Raw genomic sequence first — 14,426 nt, forward strand, 5'->3', positions numbered from 1 at the left:
CTATGAACTCAACTCAACTGTATTTATAGAGCACTTTCAAACAACCATCACTGCACGCCAAGTACTGTACATTGAGCAACTAACATATACAACAGTAAAGCAAAAAATCAGTAGCAAAGTGACAAAATGAAGAAGAAAACATCTCGCCCCCCCCCCCAGCGTGACTATAAATAGTATCATCTGTCCATAAAATTGTTATCAGTACACCTCTGCATAAGCATGTATCCTTATTAACGTATCAGAGAATAAAAAAGAAAGAAATATGGACCAACTTACAATAAATAGCTTTAGGGTTAACTGTAACAGAAAAGATTTAAAGTGCATCTGAAATTCAACAATAAAATTAAATCCTTAATTAAACTATAACCATTTTTGACTGACCATATCAATAAATAATGCAAACTGATCACCAACATTAACTCGGAGCACAATATTAAAAAAAAACTTTAACCTGCAAAACAAAAATATTAAAATTATTTGTGCGGATTTTTTTTAAATCAAAGACGATGGATTAATGGCTACAATACGCAATACGGAAGAGGATTAGGGCCAATGAAGAAAAAAATATTGCAAGATTCTCACTCTTATCTCAGAATTCTGACTTTGAGGTGACAATGCTGAGAATAAAGTCAGAATTTTCACTTTATGAATTCTGATTAAAGTCAGACTTCTGACTTTATTCACAGAATTCTGACTTTAGTCAGAGATTAAAGTGAGAATCTTGCCAACATTGTTCTTTTTTTGTTCCTTCATTGGCGCTAATCCTCTTCTGTACTACAATGAGCACGTTTTGCAATTCACAGCTTTTCGAAGCGAGGTTTGAAGGACACAGCAAGTTAAAAGAAAGACAGGCCGCCTCAACAAGAAAGCTGTCTTGCAAAACAAAAAAGCAACTCTCAGCTCAATGCTCAATGTGTAGTCGGAACCTGTATTTAAGTTCACTGAAGTAGCAGTCACAAAGCGGGATGATTTTTGGCAATATTCGGCACGTTTTCACAGAAAAAAACCCTTAACCGGCTGATCAGCGTGATCGGAGTGTAATGTTTTCAAGTGACGCCTTAATTTATTTGGCTTTATGCTGCCCACTTAGAACATTTTTAGACACGGTAAGCACAGTAATGTTTCCTCGTCTGCCACCGTAGTCACATTGAAACCAAGCCCTGAGAGCGCTACTGCCCCCGAATGTAGTAGAGGTGCAACTGCACTTTATTCTAGGAAAAAGACCCCCCCACCCAAAAAAAAATCTAAATAAAAAATAAAAAAGCATGTTCCCCGAGGTCAAATGCGCGCCCCACTACAGTATTTGAGAAACACTGCGCTAAGGGAAGAACTACTCTTGTCAAAATAGCTTCATCTTCAGAAATCACGCCTACCCATCAGCTGCGTGTTTAGCTACAGTATACGTCTGGTCAATTTGTTTCGATTACTTTGTGTTTACTGCTTCTCCTTTCATTTATTGGCGGATTCTGTTTATTTCAACTTGCAAACTAATGTTAGAAGTGGGAGTCCGACTGGCTAGGGTCGCGCACATTTCCGCCACGTCTGATGGAGTCAATTTGCCCACAGCTCGCAGGTTTATCTTTGTGCGGCCCGGTCTCAAATGGGGTGTGGTCAGTACCTGTGGTCTGCGGACCGGTAAGAAAACCAAATGCAGTGTGGAGAAATAATTTACAAAAAAGACATCTGCGATTGTTAGTTTGGGCACGCCTATAAATAGCGCGTGACGAGTGTTGATAAATATTTTTTTCCCAAACCGGAAATTACCGATCCGTATGTTGGCTACGCGGGAGATTCCGTACCAAGAAAGACAACGTTCAGGTCGGTACTGCGCAGGTGTGGATAGCTGCATGATTACTCCTGTCCTGGACTCCTGTGCTCTCCCTCCTGCCTCGGCCTGAGGCCGTCACAATTCATGAACGACCACCGGGAATTTCACATGAGAGTATTATATTATAATTATTAGAAATAGACCATACTCGATAAAATGAAGGTTCCCGAAAAGGAGTTGATGAGTGACATTTTGAGGCGACTGACAGGCGAATCTGCTCTACCGGTTTACAGCAACATCGAGAAATTCAAACGAGTCAACGACGACTACTATGTAGTTGCAGAGGACTTCCACGAAAGTGTGAGAAAAAGAGAACAGGTCAATGCTAAGGAGCGGCTTCGGGTGAGTGAGCGAGTGCGTAGAATAACCTCGATTTTAATTGCGAAGAGCGGCTATCCGATATTAATTCACCACTCTACAGGAACGAATTTAAGGGAAAGCACTATCGCCAACATGAGCTGGAACTCCTATTAACGTGTTTATCTCCGCGTAATGTCGCTGTTTAAAATTAGGGTCGCTACCTTTGAGATCTGTAAGTAAGGCACTCATGGCGCAGCGGCAAAACCAATCGGACGAAACAAACCTGGTTCCCCAAAACCCTGAAATGGAGCGTGGTCGGCTGGTGAGCGCATCGGCTTCACAGTGCAGAGGAGCAGGGTTCCATTCCGGCTCTGGCCTGATAGTGTGGAATTTGCCTATTCATCCTGATCCTGCGTGGGTTTTCTCGAAGTACTCTGGTTTACTCCCACATTTCCAAAACATGCGTGGGAAGTTAATGAAACGGTCTATATCACAGGTGCCAACGTCAAGTCCTGAGTGCAAGATCTGCCCCCCATACCATTTTATGTGGCCCGCGAAAGCAACTCAAGCATGTCAACTTCCATGATGTTTGCTCAAGTCTGAACCAAAATTTCAAATTGTCATATCTAATCCATAACAACAATACTTGAACAAGCCATTGTTCTTGACTTCTCATTTCAAAACAAGTTATCCACCAATTTGTTCTCGCTGTATCTGCTCCCATTGGGTTCCATCTCAAGGAAACATGGTATTGCCTTCCACTGCTGCTATGCAGATGACTGCCAGATCTATGTCCCACTGAGCAAGAAAGATGCCTTCTCATTAAGACCACTCCTATCCTGTCTAGAAGAAATCAAAACCTGGATGGCACAAAATTTCTTGAAATTCAACGAAAAGAAGACAGAGGTGATATTGTTTGGTCCCAGTGGCCCATTCCATCCTGTAGACTTGGGCCCCCTGTCTCCTTATCTGAAATCAACGGTCTCAAACTTGGGCCTCAAAACTGGACAGTGATTTCAAACTCGATCGGCAAATTGGTGACTTAAGACAGCTGGCCAAAATAAAACCTCTCCTCTCACATGAACACTTTGGGACAGTAATTCATGCCTTTGTCACATCCCGGCTCGATTACTGCAACGCCCTTTACTTTGGAGTCAGCCAGTCCTCCATTAAGCGCCTTCAGCTGGTCCAGAATGCCGCTGCTCGCCTCTTGACTGGTACTCGTAAGAGGGAGCACATAACTCCTACTCTGGCATCCCTTCACTGGCTCCCCATTCATTTTAGAATTATTTTCAAGATCCTCCTCTTTGTTTTCAAATCTCTGAATAATCTCGCGCCACCTTACCTCTCTGAGCTCATCCGCCCCTACACATCTGCCCGGCGCCTCAGGTCTGTGGAGCAGACATTATTAGAAGTACAAAGAACTAAACTGAGGCTCAGAGGGGATTGAGCCTTTTCTGTTGCCGGTCCCTCTCTCTGGAATGACCTCCCACTGAACATTCGACAAGCCTCCTCGCTGCCCATCTTCAAAGCCCTCCTCAAAACTCACTTGTATTCTTTGGCATTCACCTCAGCATGACTTAGATTTGTTCTTGGTTTTACTGTTTGGTGCTTTCTATCGCCTTTATTACCGATTTGTCTTATTGTTTATTGTGCATGTTAATTTGCTTCATGTACAGCACTTTGTATGCAGCGATGGCTGTTTGAAAGTGCTCTATAAATACTGTTGACTTGACTTGTTGTTCACTGTGTATGTAATATCTGGAGGTGGTGAAACATTTATATGGTTTTACAACATTCACAGTGATAACGGACCTCCGATGTGGCCCATGACAAAAAAAAAAGAGTTTGACACCCTTGCTCTTAATTGTCCCTCAGAGTGAGTGTGAGCGCAGAGGATTGTTCGTCTCTGTGTGCCTTGCGATTGGCCGGGAACCAGTTCATGGTGTCCCCTGCCAACTGCCAGAAGACAGCTGGGATGGGCTCCAGCACGCCCTGTGACCCTTGTGAGGTTAAGCGGATCAGAAAATGGATGGATGGAAAACCCAGAAATGCATAGAATCCATGTATTTTTTTTAATATGAAAAAAACAAAATGGTTTGATTTAATTGACATTATTTAACATGTCATTTAGACGTACTTAAAGTTTAAAGTGCTTATTAGCGATTCACATATTTCTTTAAATAAATTGAAGTAGCCTGAGCATAGCCTATAGGCAATTAGAAAGTGCTGTAAATTAAACAATGATTTGTACTCTCACATATTTAACAATAATGAAACACTTAATAGCCTGAACTTGAGCATATAGACCTGTATTGTATACATATAAAGTCCTGTAAATTAAACTAAGCCTCTCTGGGGAGACTTTTACTGAGAGAGGACAATACTTAAAGTAAATAGCTTTTAAAAATGCTGTAAATGGAACAACGGGCACACCGTTACTTTGAGACAAAGGAGGAAAATTAAACTTTTGTAAACTTGTGCATGTGCGTGCGCATGCATACATGTTCAAGGCTGTATATACTGAGCTAGTCTAAACTTGCTGTAACAACTGTACAATCAAGACTGGCAGCGTAAAGGCGCCAGGCTGCCTGCATGCAGGCAGACAGAGGATTTGGCACAGACCAGACGAGAACGCCCCAGATATAGGTTATGTTCGTGCAATACCACGTTGCTATCTTTAACATTTCCTTTCTTTATTTCGTTAATTATTGTTAAATCCGTTGTTCACCCGTGTTTGTGTGTGAGACAGATGCATGGGACAATTAGGAAAACATGGAACATATCACGTCCCGCATTGCTTTAATGCAGGACACAAAATGTTATTCCCATTTAAAGGACAATTCTGTATTTTACGGGACTGGCAGCAACCTTTGACACTATTGTTTCTGTACACCGATAATTTGAATGATTTCTTGTGGTTGCTCCCAAAAGATGACCCTTGACATTCAGATCATGTTCATTGTGTTTTTAACTTTGCAGATACGGAACCTTAACACCATGTTCTCACGCTTGAAGCGAATGGTACCTCTGATGCGTCCAGACCGCAAGCCCAGCAAAGTAGACACTCTTAAAGCGGCGACAGAGTACATTCGATTACTACTTGCAGTTTTGCAAGACACGGAAACTGTATGGCACCTATCATTTTTCCTGTAACTGAATGCAGTAATAGTTATTTTTAAGTTGATCTATTATTGTTGCTTTGTGCTCATTAGACTGTGGGCAGTGAGACAGACTTCCTAAAGAATGCAATCACCTATGGTCAGCCAGAAGGCTTTGACAGTGATCTTTGGAGGGTGGATGATGTAAGTCTCTATCTTGCTGTTCTCTATTGAAGATTTTTTTGAAAGTTCACAGTTTAGTAGAAATGAAATCTGTGTGTGTGTGTCCTATGTCATAGTAAATGTTCTCTGATCACGATGTTAAATATTGTTTGTCTTCACACATTGTCTCACGGGTGTCAGCCTTTCAACTAGATTAAAAAATCACAGATCCAATCCAAAATTGTACCAGTCTATATAAACAACTTGTTTATTTACTGTACAGTTGACCCTCACCAATTCGTAGAGAATTGGGACTGGCCCAACTCACGAATGGTCAACATTTGCTGATAAATGACATCCACTGAAATGCATTGGGCAAAAAAAAAGCAAAACCCTAAAACTTCTGGCCAAAATGACAAAGTTCAATCTATGGAAAAATGGGGGGGGGGGTGTAAATCTGACAACTTTATGTCCCACACCAAAAATCTCCTTAATCCTTAAAAAAAATTTTGGGGGAAAAACTGCCTGTATGCGGAGAAAGCTTGGATTTAACAATAGCAGCACAGAACGTCCCTGCAGTAAAGATCGTTTGCTGTATTGTCTTACATTGCAGAGCCAATCAAAATGTCATCATTTATCACCAAATTTTGACATTGATCACCAATTTTTGCATAATGTGCAAAATATCCATTTTGTATTTATATTGCACTTAATTGAACTGTGTTTTTTTTTCTTCTTTCTTCCCACATTCTTGCTGCTGGAGGCTGTAAATTTCCCCAGTGTGGGACAAATAAAGGATATCTTAATATCTCCCGATCAGATCAATGTAAACTTTCTGAACATATTTAAGTGGTGCTCTCTTTCAATGTTTCAGTGACAAGGGGAGGAAGGGTAACTGTTTTTGAACAAAACCATTGTATCCCATGATCACTGATGATGGCACTTGAGCTGCTAGCTTGCTATCAACGGTTTGAATGGGATTCATAGATCAAAATGCAGCAAGTTGAGCAAGATGTCTTTGCGGTGGGTATTGGACAAAAGAGACGAAATGTTTAGCCACCAAATGTATGAGTCCGCATCAACAAAGAATTGATGGGGGTTTTTTGTATGTGGTCTACATTACAGTTTCTGAATCTGTCAGAGGACCACACCGAAGACTGCTTCATCATGCCCTCTGAATCAGGAACAGAAGATGGAGATTTGACCAGATTGGTGTTCCAACATTGTGCGATGCCTGCATACCAGTTCATCATTCAAGGAGCACCCAACCAATCTTCGGTAACACATGTTGGCGTCTTGACGCAGAATAAGTTGTATGGAAAAGTATTGACAGGTATAAATGCTGTCAACAGGGGTTCAAATAGTGGGGGCACCATGCAGGTGAGGTGCATGACAGGAACATTTGCAAGAAATTGTGCTTCAGTGGCAATGTACAAACATGTGTCGCTAATCGGCACAGCATTGCACTTTGTACTCTCCTGGCAAAAAATATGCAATCACGGTCGAGGGATGGGCGATCATTCAGTCTGTATCTCACTAGACACATTATCAATATAAAATGCCGTAGATACGTTTGAAATCTCAGGAAGCAAACCGTGGAATTGTGTATGTTGTAGGCATAGACGGTGGTATCGTGTTAGATTTGTACCCCAATTAAAGCATATAAGACACTAGCTGGTTCGCCGCCCTCCGGGCGGCTCATCAGCTAGTTTCTGCGGAAGGCTGGTAAGGTGGTGGTTCGCCGCCCTCTGGGCGGCTCATCAGCTAGTTCCTGCGGAAGGCTGGTAAGGTGGGCCTTCGGCCCACAAAAGTGTTGTTGCTTGGTTCAACTTTTTGTTCATCTTCATTGCTTATCGCGAAAATAAAGAGATGTTTAGCTGTACTAAATAACTAACAATTTCATTGCAATGCTTGTGGGTAGACAACATTTTTTCGCTAAGATGCCCGCGCGATCGTAGTGAGCCACTGCCTGAGCGGCGCAGTGGCGGCGCGCAGCGGCGCGGTGAAGTAGGTACGTTTTGAAAAGGGACAGACGGAAGGACAGACCGCGTGCGGGACGACGCGCAATATATATATAGATTTAAAGCCCCAAAGACTATAGTGAGTGCATCAGAGCCGCTCATCTGCAGACACAAAGGAGAAGCTCAACCAACAAAGAAGTGTGCGCATGTGGCGCTGCGCATGTATCGTGGCAGAATTTTGTTCAAATGAATGAGCAGTCGACTCCATACAACACTTGTAATAAGATTATATTGTGCATACCAGCCTAACACCTCCGGATGGATACGTAGCATTGCGCTCAAATAAAATAATGGATGCACTGACAATAAAGAGCTTGTTCAAGGATAAAGTAGACAGTGAGCAAACTGTGATACATTCACTCCAATAGAATATTAGGTAGCCACACTTGCGTTGCATGAACCCTGAATAAAAGTTCAAGTAACTGTCAACACAACTGGTTTAGGGTAGCGTCTTCGGAAAATAAGCGATTAAAGTGCAGCAACTTTGGACATTACACATGTCAGCATACATAAATGAGTTTTTCCCACCAGAGATTATAAATTGTATTTTTCCTCTTCATAGTTCTGCTCTATTTAATTTGATAATTAATTACTTGACATATTTTATATTTAGTCAAATTAATCAGTTCATGTTCTTATTGTAAGTAGTTTAAAAAAATCAATCACTCTTGCACTATTGACTGATATGAAATACTTGTGGTGTGAAAAATGTTTCAGCCATATCACCCTTCCCTCTAAAGCACATTGTTTAAAAAGGTATTTGATTACTTGGTATTGACCCGTTTGACACTGATCAATGTGAAATACTCATGTCGTGATAGACTTAAGAGCCGTATCACCCAACCAAAGAATCTCCATTCTCGGAGGATGTTTGTACTTGTAGAAACAAATTCAGTCCCAGACATGACATAAAACGGAAGTCTTTTCAAATGGCAACTTCCTGATTTCAAGAAATCAAGAAAGAAAATGTGGTAGTGAGTATCAGTTGCATTTTTAAACTAAGCACAGGGAAAAAATGTGCAATCACTCAATTCTGAGGGGGGAAAAGGGGGATATCCCCCTGTAAATTTCAATTACCAAAACTTAAACTTGCATCCGATTAGATCTGCTCATTAGTCCGCCGTGACATAAACGGGATTGATCGACTGATTTGAATCATGGCTCCAACATGGGCAGTGTCAACTGAAACAAAGGAGAGATTATCAAACTCTTTAAAGAATGTAAATCAGCACGTGATGTCGCACAAGATGTTGGTTGTTCAGTCAGGTGTGTATAAAATCTGGAAGAAGTAAAAATAACATTGGAAGGTTCCTAAAAGCAAGCATGCAAGTAGACCAAGGAAAGACAAGAAACTAACAAACCCAGCTATAAGAAACTGCCGGAAGTAAATGGGATTTGTACACAGAAAAGTAAAACAAAAGCAATCATTAACACAACTAGAAAAAAAAACAGATGATGTTGCCATCCACTAAAGAAAAGCACTCATGGAGTATGGATGACTGGATGAGTTCAAGTGGTTGACAATTTGGACACTTTTTGTATCCCGTCAATTGAAAGAATGTTTGGGGATGATGAAATAGTTTTTCATGATGGTTGCACCTAGTCATAGAACAAAAACTGTGAAAGGTTTCCTTGGAGAAAGACAGTCGATCAATGTCACAGCCTGCAATTAGTGCAGATCTCAATGCAACAGAAAATCATTGCAAGTTGAATAAAAGGTTCCAAGGCTGATCTGGCAAAAGCACTCGGTGTAAGCTGCAGCCAGATTGATGAGGAGTATTGCTTGTCACTCATTTAGCCCAGGCCTCCGAGACAGTGGTGTGTTGAAGTGATTTTGGGTCATGGTTCCATAGTTTTTTGTTGTTTTGTTTTGGGGGTTTTTTTTCCCCAGAAAAATGACTCCTTTTAAAATATATATATTTTTTTTTACTCTCCTGTCTGATCTAGATGAGTAACTACTGATGACTACCACCCTTTTTCTTTCTTCTTCTCAACTTTGTTGGTGTTCGAGCCAGAAAGTTGCCATTTGGAATGACTTCTGTTATTTATTTATGTCCTGTCTATGTCTGTCCTTTTTTATTTAACCCTCCCCTACAAATCTAAACTGAGTGAATGAACGTCCTCGGAGACTCGCGGTTCCATTATTTTATATTTTGCTGTTTCTGAAAGATGTTCCCTTTTCATGTGATGCCAGACCTCATCACCTCTTCCACCGTGGCTCTTCAGCTTGTGACAGTTGCTGTAGGACGTAAAAATACAAAGTAACGACGGATATATGATATCCGGATGATGGTGACGGATATACGTCATGCAGCGTTGCTTGCACTTCCAATTCAAAATAAAGGAACACAGCAATTTGTCAGATCCTGGTAACAAGTGTATTGCTACTTCCTTTGTCTCAATTAAAAAAGGAATTGTTTGCTACAATATCAATATTGTTATCGAGCTCCATGAGTCATGACCATGTCTGGTACTCTGGGTGTTTTTCTCCATGGTTGCAGGATATTTTAATCACATGAAACTGAGTGGCACTTAAAGGTTTTGCAAGTACATCTTTTGAGCAACCCGTGGAAAGAATGCGTTCGAGGATGTGCATACAGTAAACCCCTGTCTATTGGTGCTTCGCTATTCACCTATCGGTTATTTTCGAACAAACTCTTCTATTTGCAGGTAGAGGGGCCTTTATATAATACTTCAGATGCCACGATATGGTGGTGTCAAAGCCCGGTCTTAAATAGGATTTGTTCTTCAGGCGGTTTATTGAGGTGGTCCCGACCGAGAGACAAGCTTTGTATGTCAAGACGATTGGGTTTGTGAAAGTTGAGTCTTTTGCCACATGAACACACACGCTTCAGTTGCTTACGCCCCCTGTCCCAAAATGAAATATGAAAGGCATATTTATTTTTCAGGGTGATTTGAAGTTTTGAGACTGTTTGCCGGAAAGGTTTGTGGTGTATTTACAGTTGAAACTATGAATGTAGTAAAGGCAATTATAAACATGTTTTGATTGTTTTGTTTTTTGTGTTTTTTTGTTGTTTTTGTAATGTGATTTCATCAAGTACTTGGAGTTTTTGCTCTTAGTGGTATTCTCCTGCCCACACACATACCCGCAATAGTGGTGATTTTAACAAACTAGTTGGCACCCTCCTCCCTCTCAGCCTTAGGGATGCTTCTTTCAACACAGTTGTGAGATGTAAGTATTTTAACTCCCACCTTTTGTACAACTTAAATCTTTGGCAATGTCACTTGGAAGTGCAGATCTGTGGAAAGTGGCGGAGAAATGCTCTGACGTGCATTTATTTTTCAATTATTGCCCCTCACACAAACACACACACACACACACACATATAGAAATAATCACTCTGCCATACTGGTGGCCAATGCTAACTCTCAATCTGCTTTCAAAGAGGCACCTTTCAGCAATAGTCAAGAAGGAACACTCAAACTCTGCAATCAAATACATTTTTAAGATTTGCCATTCGTGAACGGTGGACAAAAATCATTTGATTGTTTTGACTCGCGTGTGGTTCACTATACATTTAAACTGTCTAATTCTTTGTCTTGTGTGTTTTGTTGATTTTGAAGCTGAAGAGGTTCTGATTGAGGCGGCTCCCACTCAGCAATTTGCCATACTTCACCGTTTTAATTAGCTACTGCTCTGACAAAAGCTGACCTTGTACTTCCTGCTAGATTAGAAACAAATAATTGATTGTCGCGATGTTCCAATCAGGGTTTTAAGATGTATACTGTATAGCCCCAACAAGTACAGCTTGAGTCATAGAGGCCTGAACCTTTCAGGTCTGTATGTGATACCAACAGCAATATTTTAGCTCTGGATGCCGTTAGCTGTGGTCACCCTCTACTGATTATGACTAAAGTAGTTGTGCGGGACCTAAAGGCAAGGCAGATTTAGTCATATGCCTTTCATACATGAGCTAATTTAGTTTGCTGCACAATATTTAAAAGCATTCACAAACACAATAACTAAAGACATACACACACACACACACACACACACACAGATGAAAGTATAAAAGGTAGCCTAATAAAATAGCATACAGCGCGTCGACCTCACACTGCAGGTCATGGGTTCGATCCCAGCCTCCCTATGTGGAGTTTGCATGTTCTCCCCAGGCCTGTGTGGGTTTCCTCCAGGTATTCCAGTTTCCTCCCACATTCCAAAAACATGCATGGCAGGCTGATTGAACACTCTAAATCAGTGTTTCTTAACATGGGTTCGATGGGTTGGTCTCAGGGGCTCAATGGAGCCTCTGCCATGGAGAGTAAGACACACGTGACTCAACATGTTAGTTAGTTATGGCACGCCCGCTTGGCCATCACTGGTTGCAGAAAAAAAAGATACTGTATACAGTACTTATCTCTTGACATTTTATTTACTTTTTTCTGTTTTTATTAAATGAGTTTTTTTTCCAAATACTATATCTTGAATTTGTAAAAAAAATATGTTTCACTCATGAAGGGTTCGGTGAATGTGCATATTAAGTGGATGGGTTCGGTACCTCTCAAAAGGTGAAGAACCACTGCTCTAAATTGTCCCTAGGTGTGAGCGTGAGCGCAAGTGGTTGTTGGTCTCCGCGTGATTGGCTGGCAACTGGTTCGGGGTGTCCCCCGCCTACTGCCCGATGACGGCTGGGATAGGGTCCAGCACGCCCCGCGACCCTTGTGAGGAGAAAGCGGATCGAAAAATCGGTTGTCAGCTTATTCCATTTGCCAAAGCGCAAAATCTTCGTTGATGTCGGACGTCATACATTCCACAAATTATTAATGAGATTTAATTTGCCATAATGCAGTAAGAAATATAAGATTATTGTACGGTTTATTACCATTATCTATCCATGATGATTATGATTGTTAGTGTCGTGTTTTAATAGTTTTTCAGCACAGAAAGAGAAAAGATTCCTGCAGTATTACAGTACCCTCTTGTGGTAAAGTATTTCACTACAATTTAATTAAAAATTTTGATTTTGGCTTCACTCTTATCAATATGCAGTTGCACTCGATGATTCAAACCACATTTCGAATTATATTTGCAAAGACCTCAAACCTGTACAACACTATCAATCAACAAAACAAGAGTAACTGAAATATCTCAGTCCGTGTTTGTCAGTCAGACTTTCTAAAATGTCATTTGTAATGTGGATCACACCATTGTAAATGCAGTTGTACATGGATAATGTGTTCAATCAGAAGTACGTTGACTGTAATTGTGTTGTTAGAAACATTGGCAAATTAATTCTCCTCCGCCAGGGATCTTTCCTATGAAGAACAACCTTCAGCAGCTTCAGCAACCTTCAGCAAGATGCTAGAAGGTGCCCTTTATTTTTTTATTTAACTTTTGCAAGTTGTATTAGTTTGTTAGATTGGAAAATTTATTTCACTAAATATGGTCTTGTTAACATTTACAATGGACAACGTATTTTGATTTGACATGATTGTAAGTCTTAGTTTTGTACTTGCTGTACCATGTGCAAGATAATTGTGGGGAAAATGTTTGCTTTATTTACTGTAATGGGAAATTTGTTTATTTAAAATAAATTAAAATGACAGCATTTTTCCCCTCAACTGTTGTCAAGTCTTCTGAATGTACAATTTCTTTCCCCGTTCCAAATCGTACAGGACATCAACATTATGGATCAAAGTTAAATTTAAAGTTTGATGGTTAATTTCTTTTTCTTGTATGAATGGAGACTTAGGCGGCCTGGTGATCAAGTGGTTAGCGCGTTGACCTCACAGTGCAGAAATGCAGGGTTCCATTCCGACTCCGGCGTCCCTGTGTGGAGTTTGCATGTTCTCCCAGTGCCTGCGTGGGTTTACTTTGGGCACTCCTACATTCCAAGAACATGCTTGGCAGGTTAATGGAACACTATAAATTGTCCCTAGGTGTGAGTGTGAGCGCGGATGGTTGTTCGTCTCGGTGTACCCGGCAAATTGGCTGGCAACCGGTTCAGGGTGTCCCCCACCTCCTGCCTGAAGACAGCTGGGATAGGTTCCAGCACCCCTCGCGACCCTTGTGAGGATAAAGCGGATCAGGAAATGGATGGATGAAAAATGGATTACAGTAACTGATATACTTTGTAGTAAGCTTACAAATATAACAGTCATCAGCACAAAGCAAATATAATTTCTTTTTTTTTAAGATTATCACAAAATATGTAGGACTGAAAATAAATTGACAACGGTTCCATCATTCTTGCAAATAGTGCAGAGAAGCGACACCACTTTTGATCACCCCATTATTTCAGAAAGAAATGTGACTGAATAGCATTAGTAGACTGATATGCAGTAAACTAGTACAGGAAGCCTGTCCAGGAAATAATTTTTTCACCTAATCCAAATATCTACAACACCTCAAATAAATAGCTTAACTCCAGTCTGTCAAACCCCTTTTCAGTGTCAAACTAAATCACTTATTAGTCTAGAACCACTGACGCTCTTGTGAATCCAATTTGGTCACCGGTGATAATTATGAGACTTATCTGAAGACATAGAGTGAAAGCTTTTTCTAAAATTTCTGCATCCACATTTATCAGTGACATAGGTCCATAAGAAGTGCATAAATCTGGATTCTTCTCCTTTTTAAATCAGACATTAATGGAGGCCGAAGACAAGGTGGGCGAGAAAGATCCAGAATGCAGTGACTCAAAATGAAGACACTTGCAGCAGCAGGATCAATTGTTTGTCTGTACCGTTCCCTCTTCTCACAAAACATATTCCGTAAGGTGTTTTCAATAAATATCACAATACACCCCCCCAAAAAAACAACAACTGAACAATAACAACAGGAACAAAATAAATCTTTTTAGCGCGTTTGTGAACCATCCTGAGGTCCGTCAGACTTTCACTAACAAAAATTAAATGTATTCGGTTCACATTCAAAATGTATTCATATCCATTACAAAGACTGCAAATCAGCATTAATGTTGAGGTAAGACTATAAAACGCAGGGCTATACTAATTGGCTTTTTGTATAGAGTTGCGCTTATTGTCAAATAT

The 14,426-nt window shown here is 40.6% G+C and overlaps 1 protein-coding gene across 2 annotated transcripts; it reads left to right on the plus strand.

The window, feature by feature from the left end:
* Window positions 1-1,969: 1,969 nt before the first annotated feature.
* On the plus strand, window positions 1,970-14,176 carry figla (folliculogenesis specific bHLH transcription factor). 2 transcript variants are annotated; one of them, XM_052067055.1, is made up of 6 exons: window positions 1,970-2,170; window positions 5,111-5,257; window positions 5,344-5,433; window positions 6,517-6,669; window positions 9,607-9,704; window positions 9,757-10,748. In XM_052067055.1, the coding sequence occupies exons 1-5, from the start codon at window positions 1,985-1,987 to the stop codon at window positions 9,643-9,645; spliced, it is 615 nt and encodes a 204-aa protein (XP_051923015.1). In that variant the 5' UTR covers window positions 1,970-1,984; the 3' UTR covers window positions 9,646-9,704; window positions 9,757-10,748. The 2 variants fall into 2 exon arrangements, with proteins under 2 accessions (XP_051923015.1, XP_051923016.1); XM_052067056.1 differs by lacking the exons at window positions 9,607-9,704; window positions 9,757-10,748 and adding an exon at window positions 12,681-14,176.
* The last annotated feature ends 250 nt before the right edge of the window (window positions 14,177-14,426 follow it).

The sequence above is a fragment of the Hippocampus zosterae genome, chromosome 6, assembly GCF_025434085.1.
Source record: "Hippocampus zosterae strain Florida chromosome 6, ASM2543408v3, whole genome shotgun sequence".
Classification (NCBI taxonomy): Eukaryota; Metazoa; Chordata; class Actinopteri; order Syngnathiformes; family Syngnathidae; genus Hippocampus; species Hippocampus zosterae.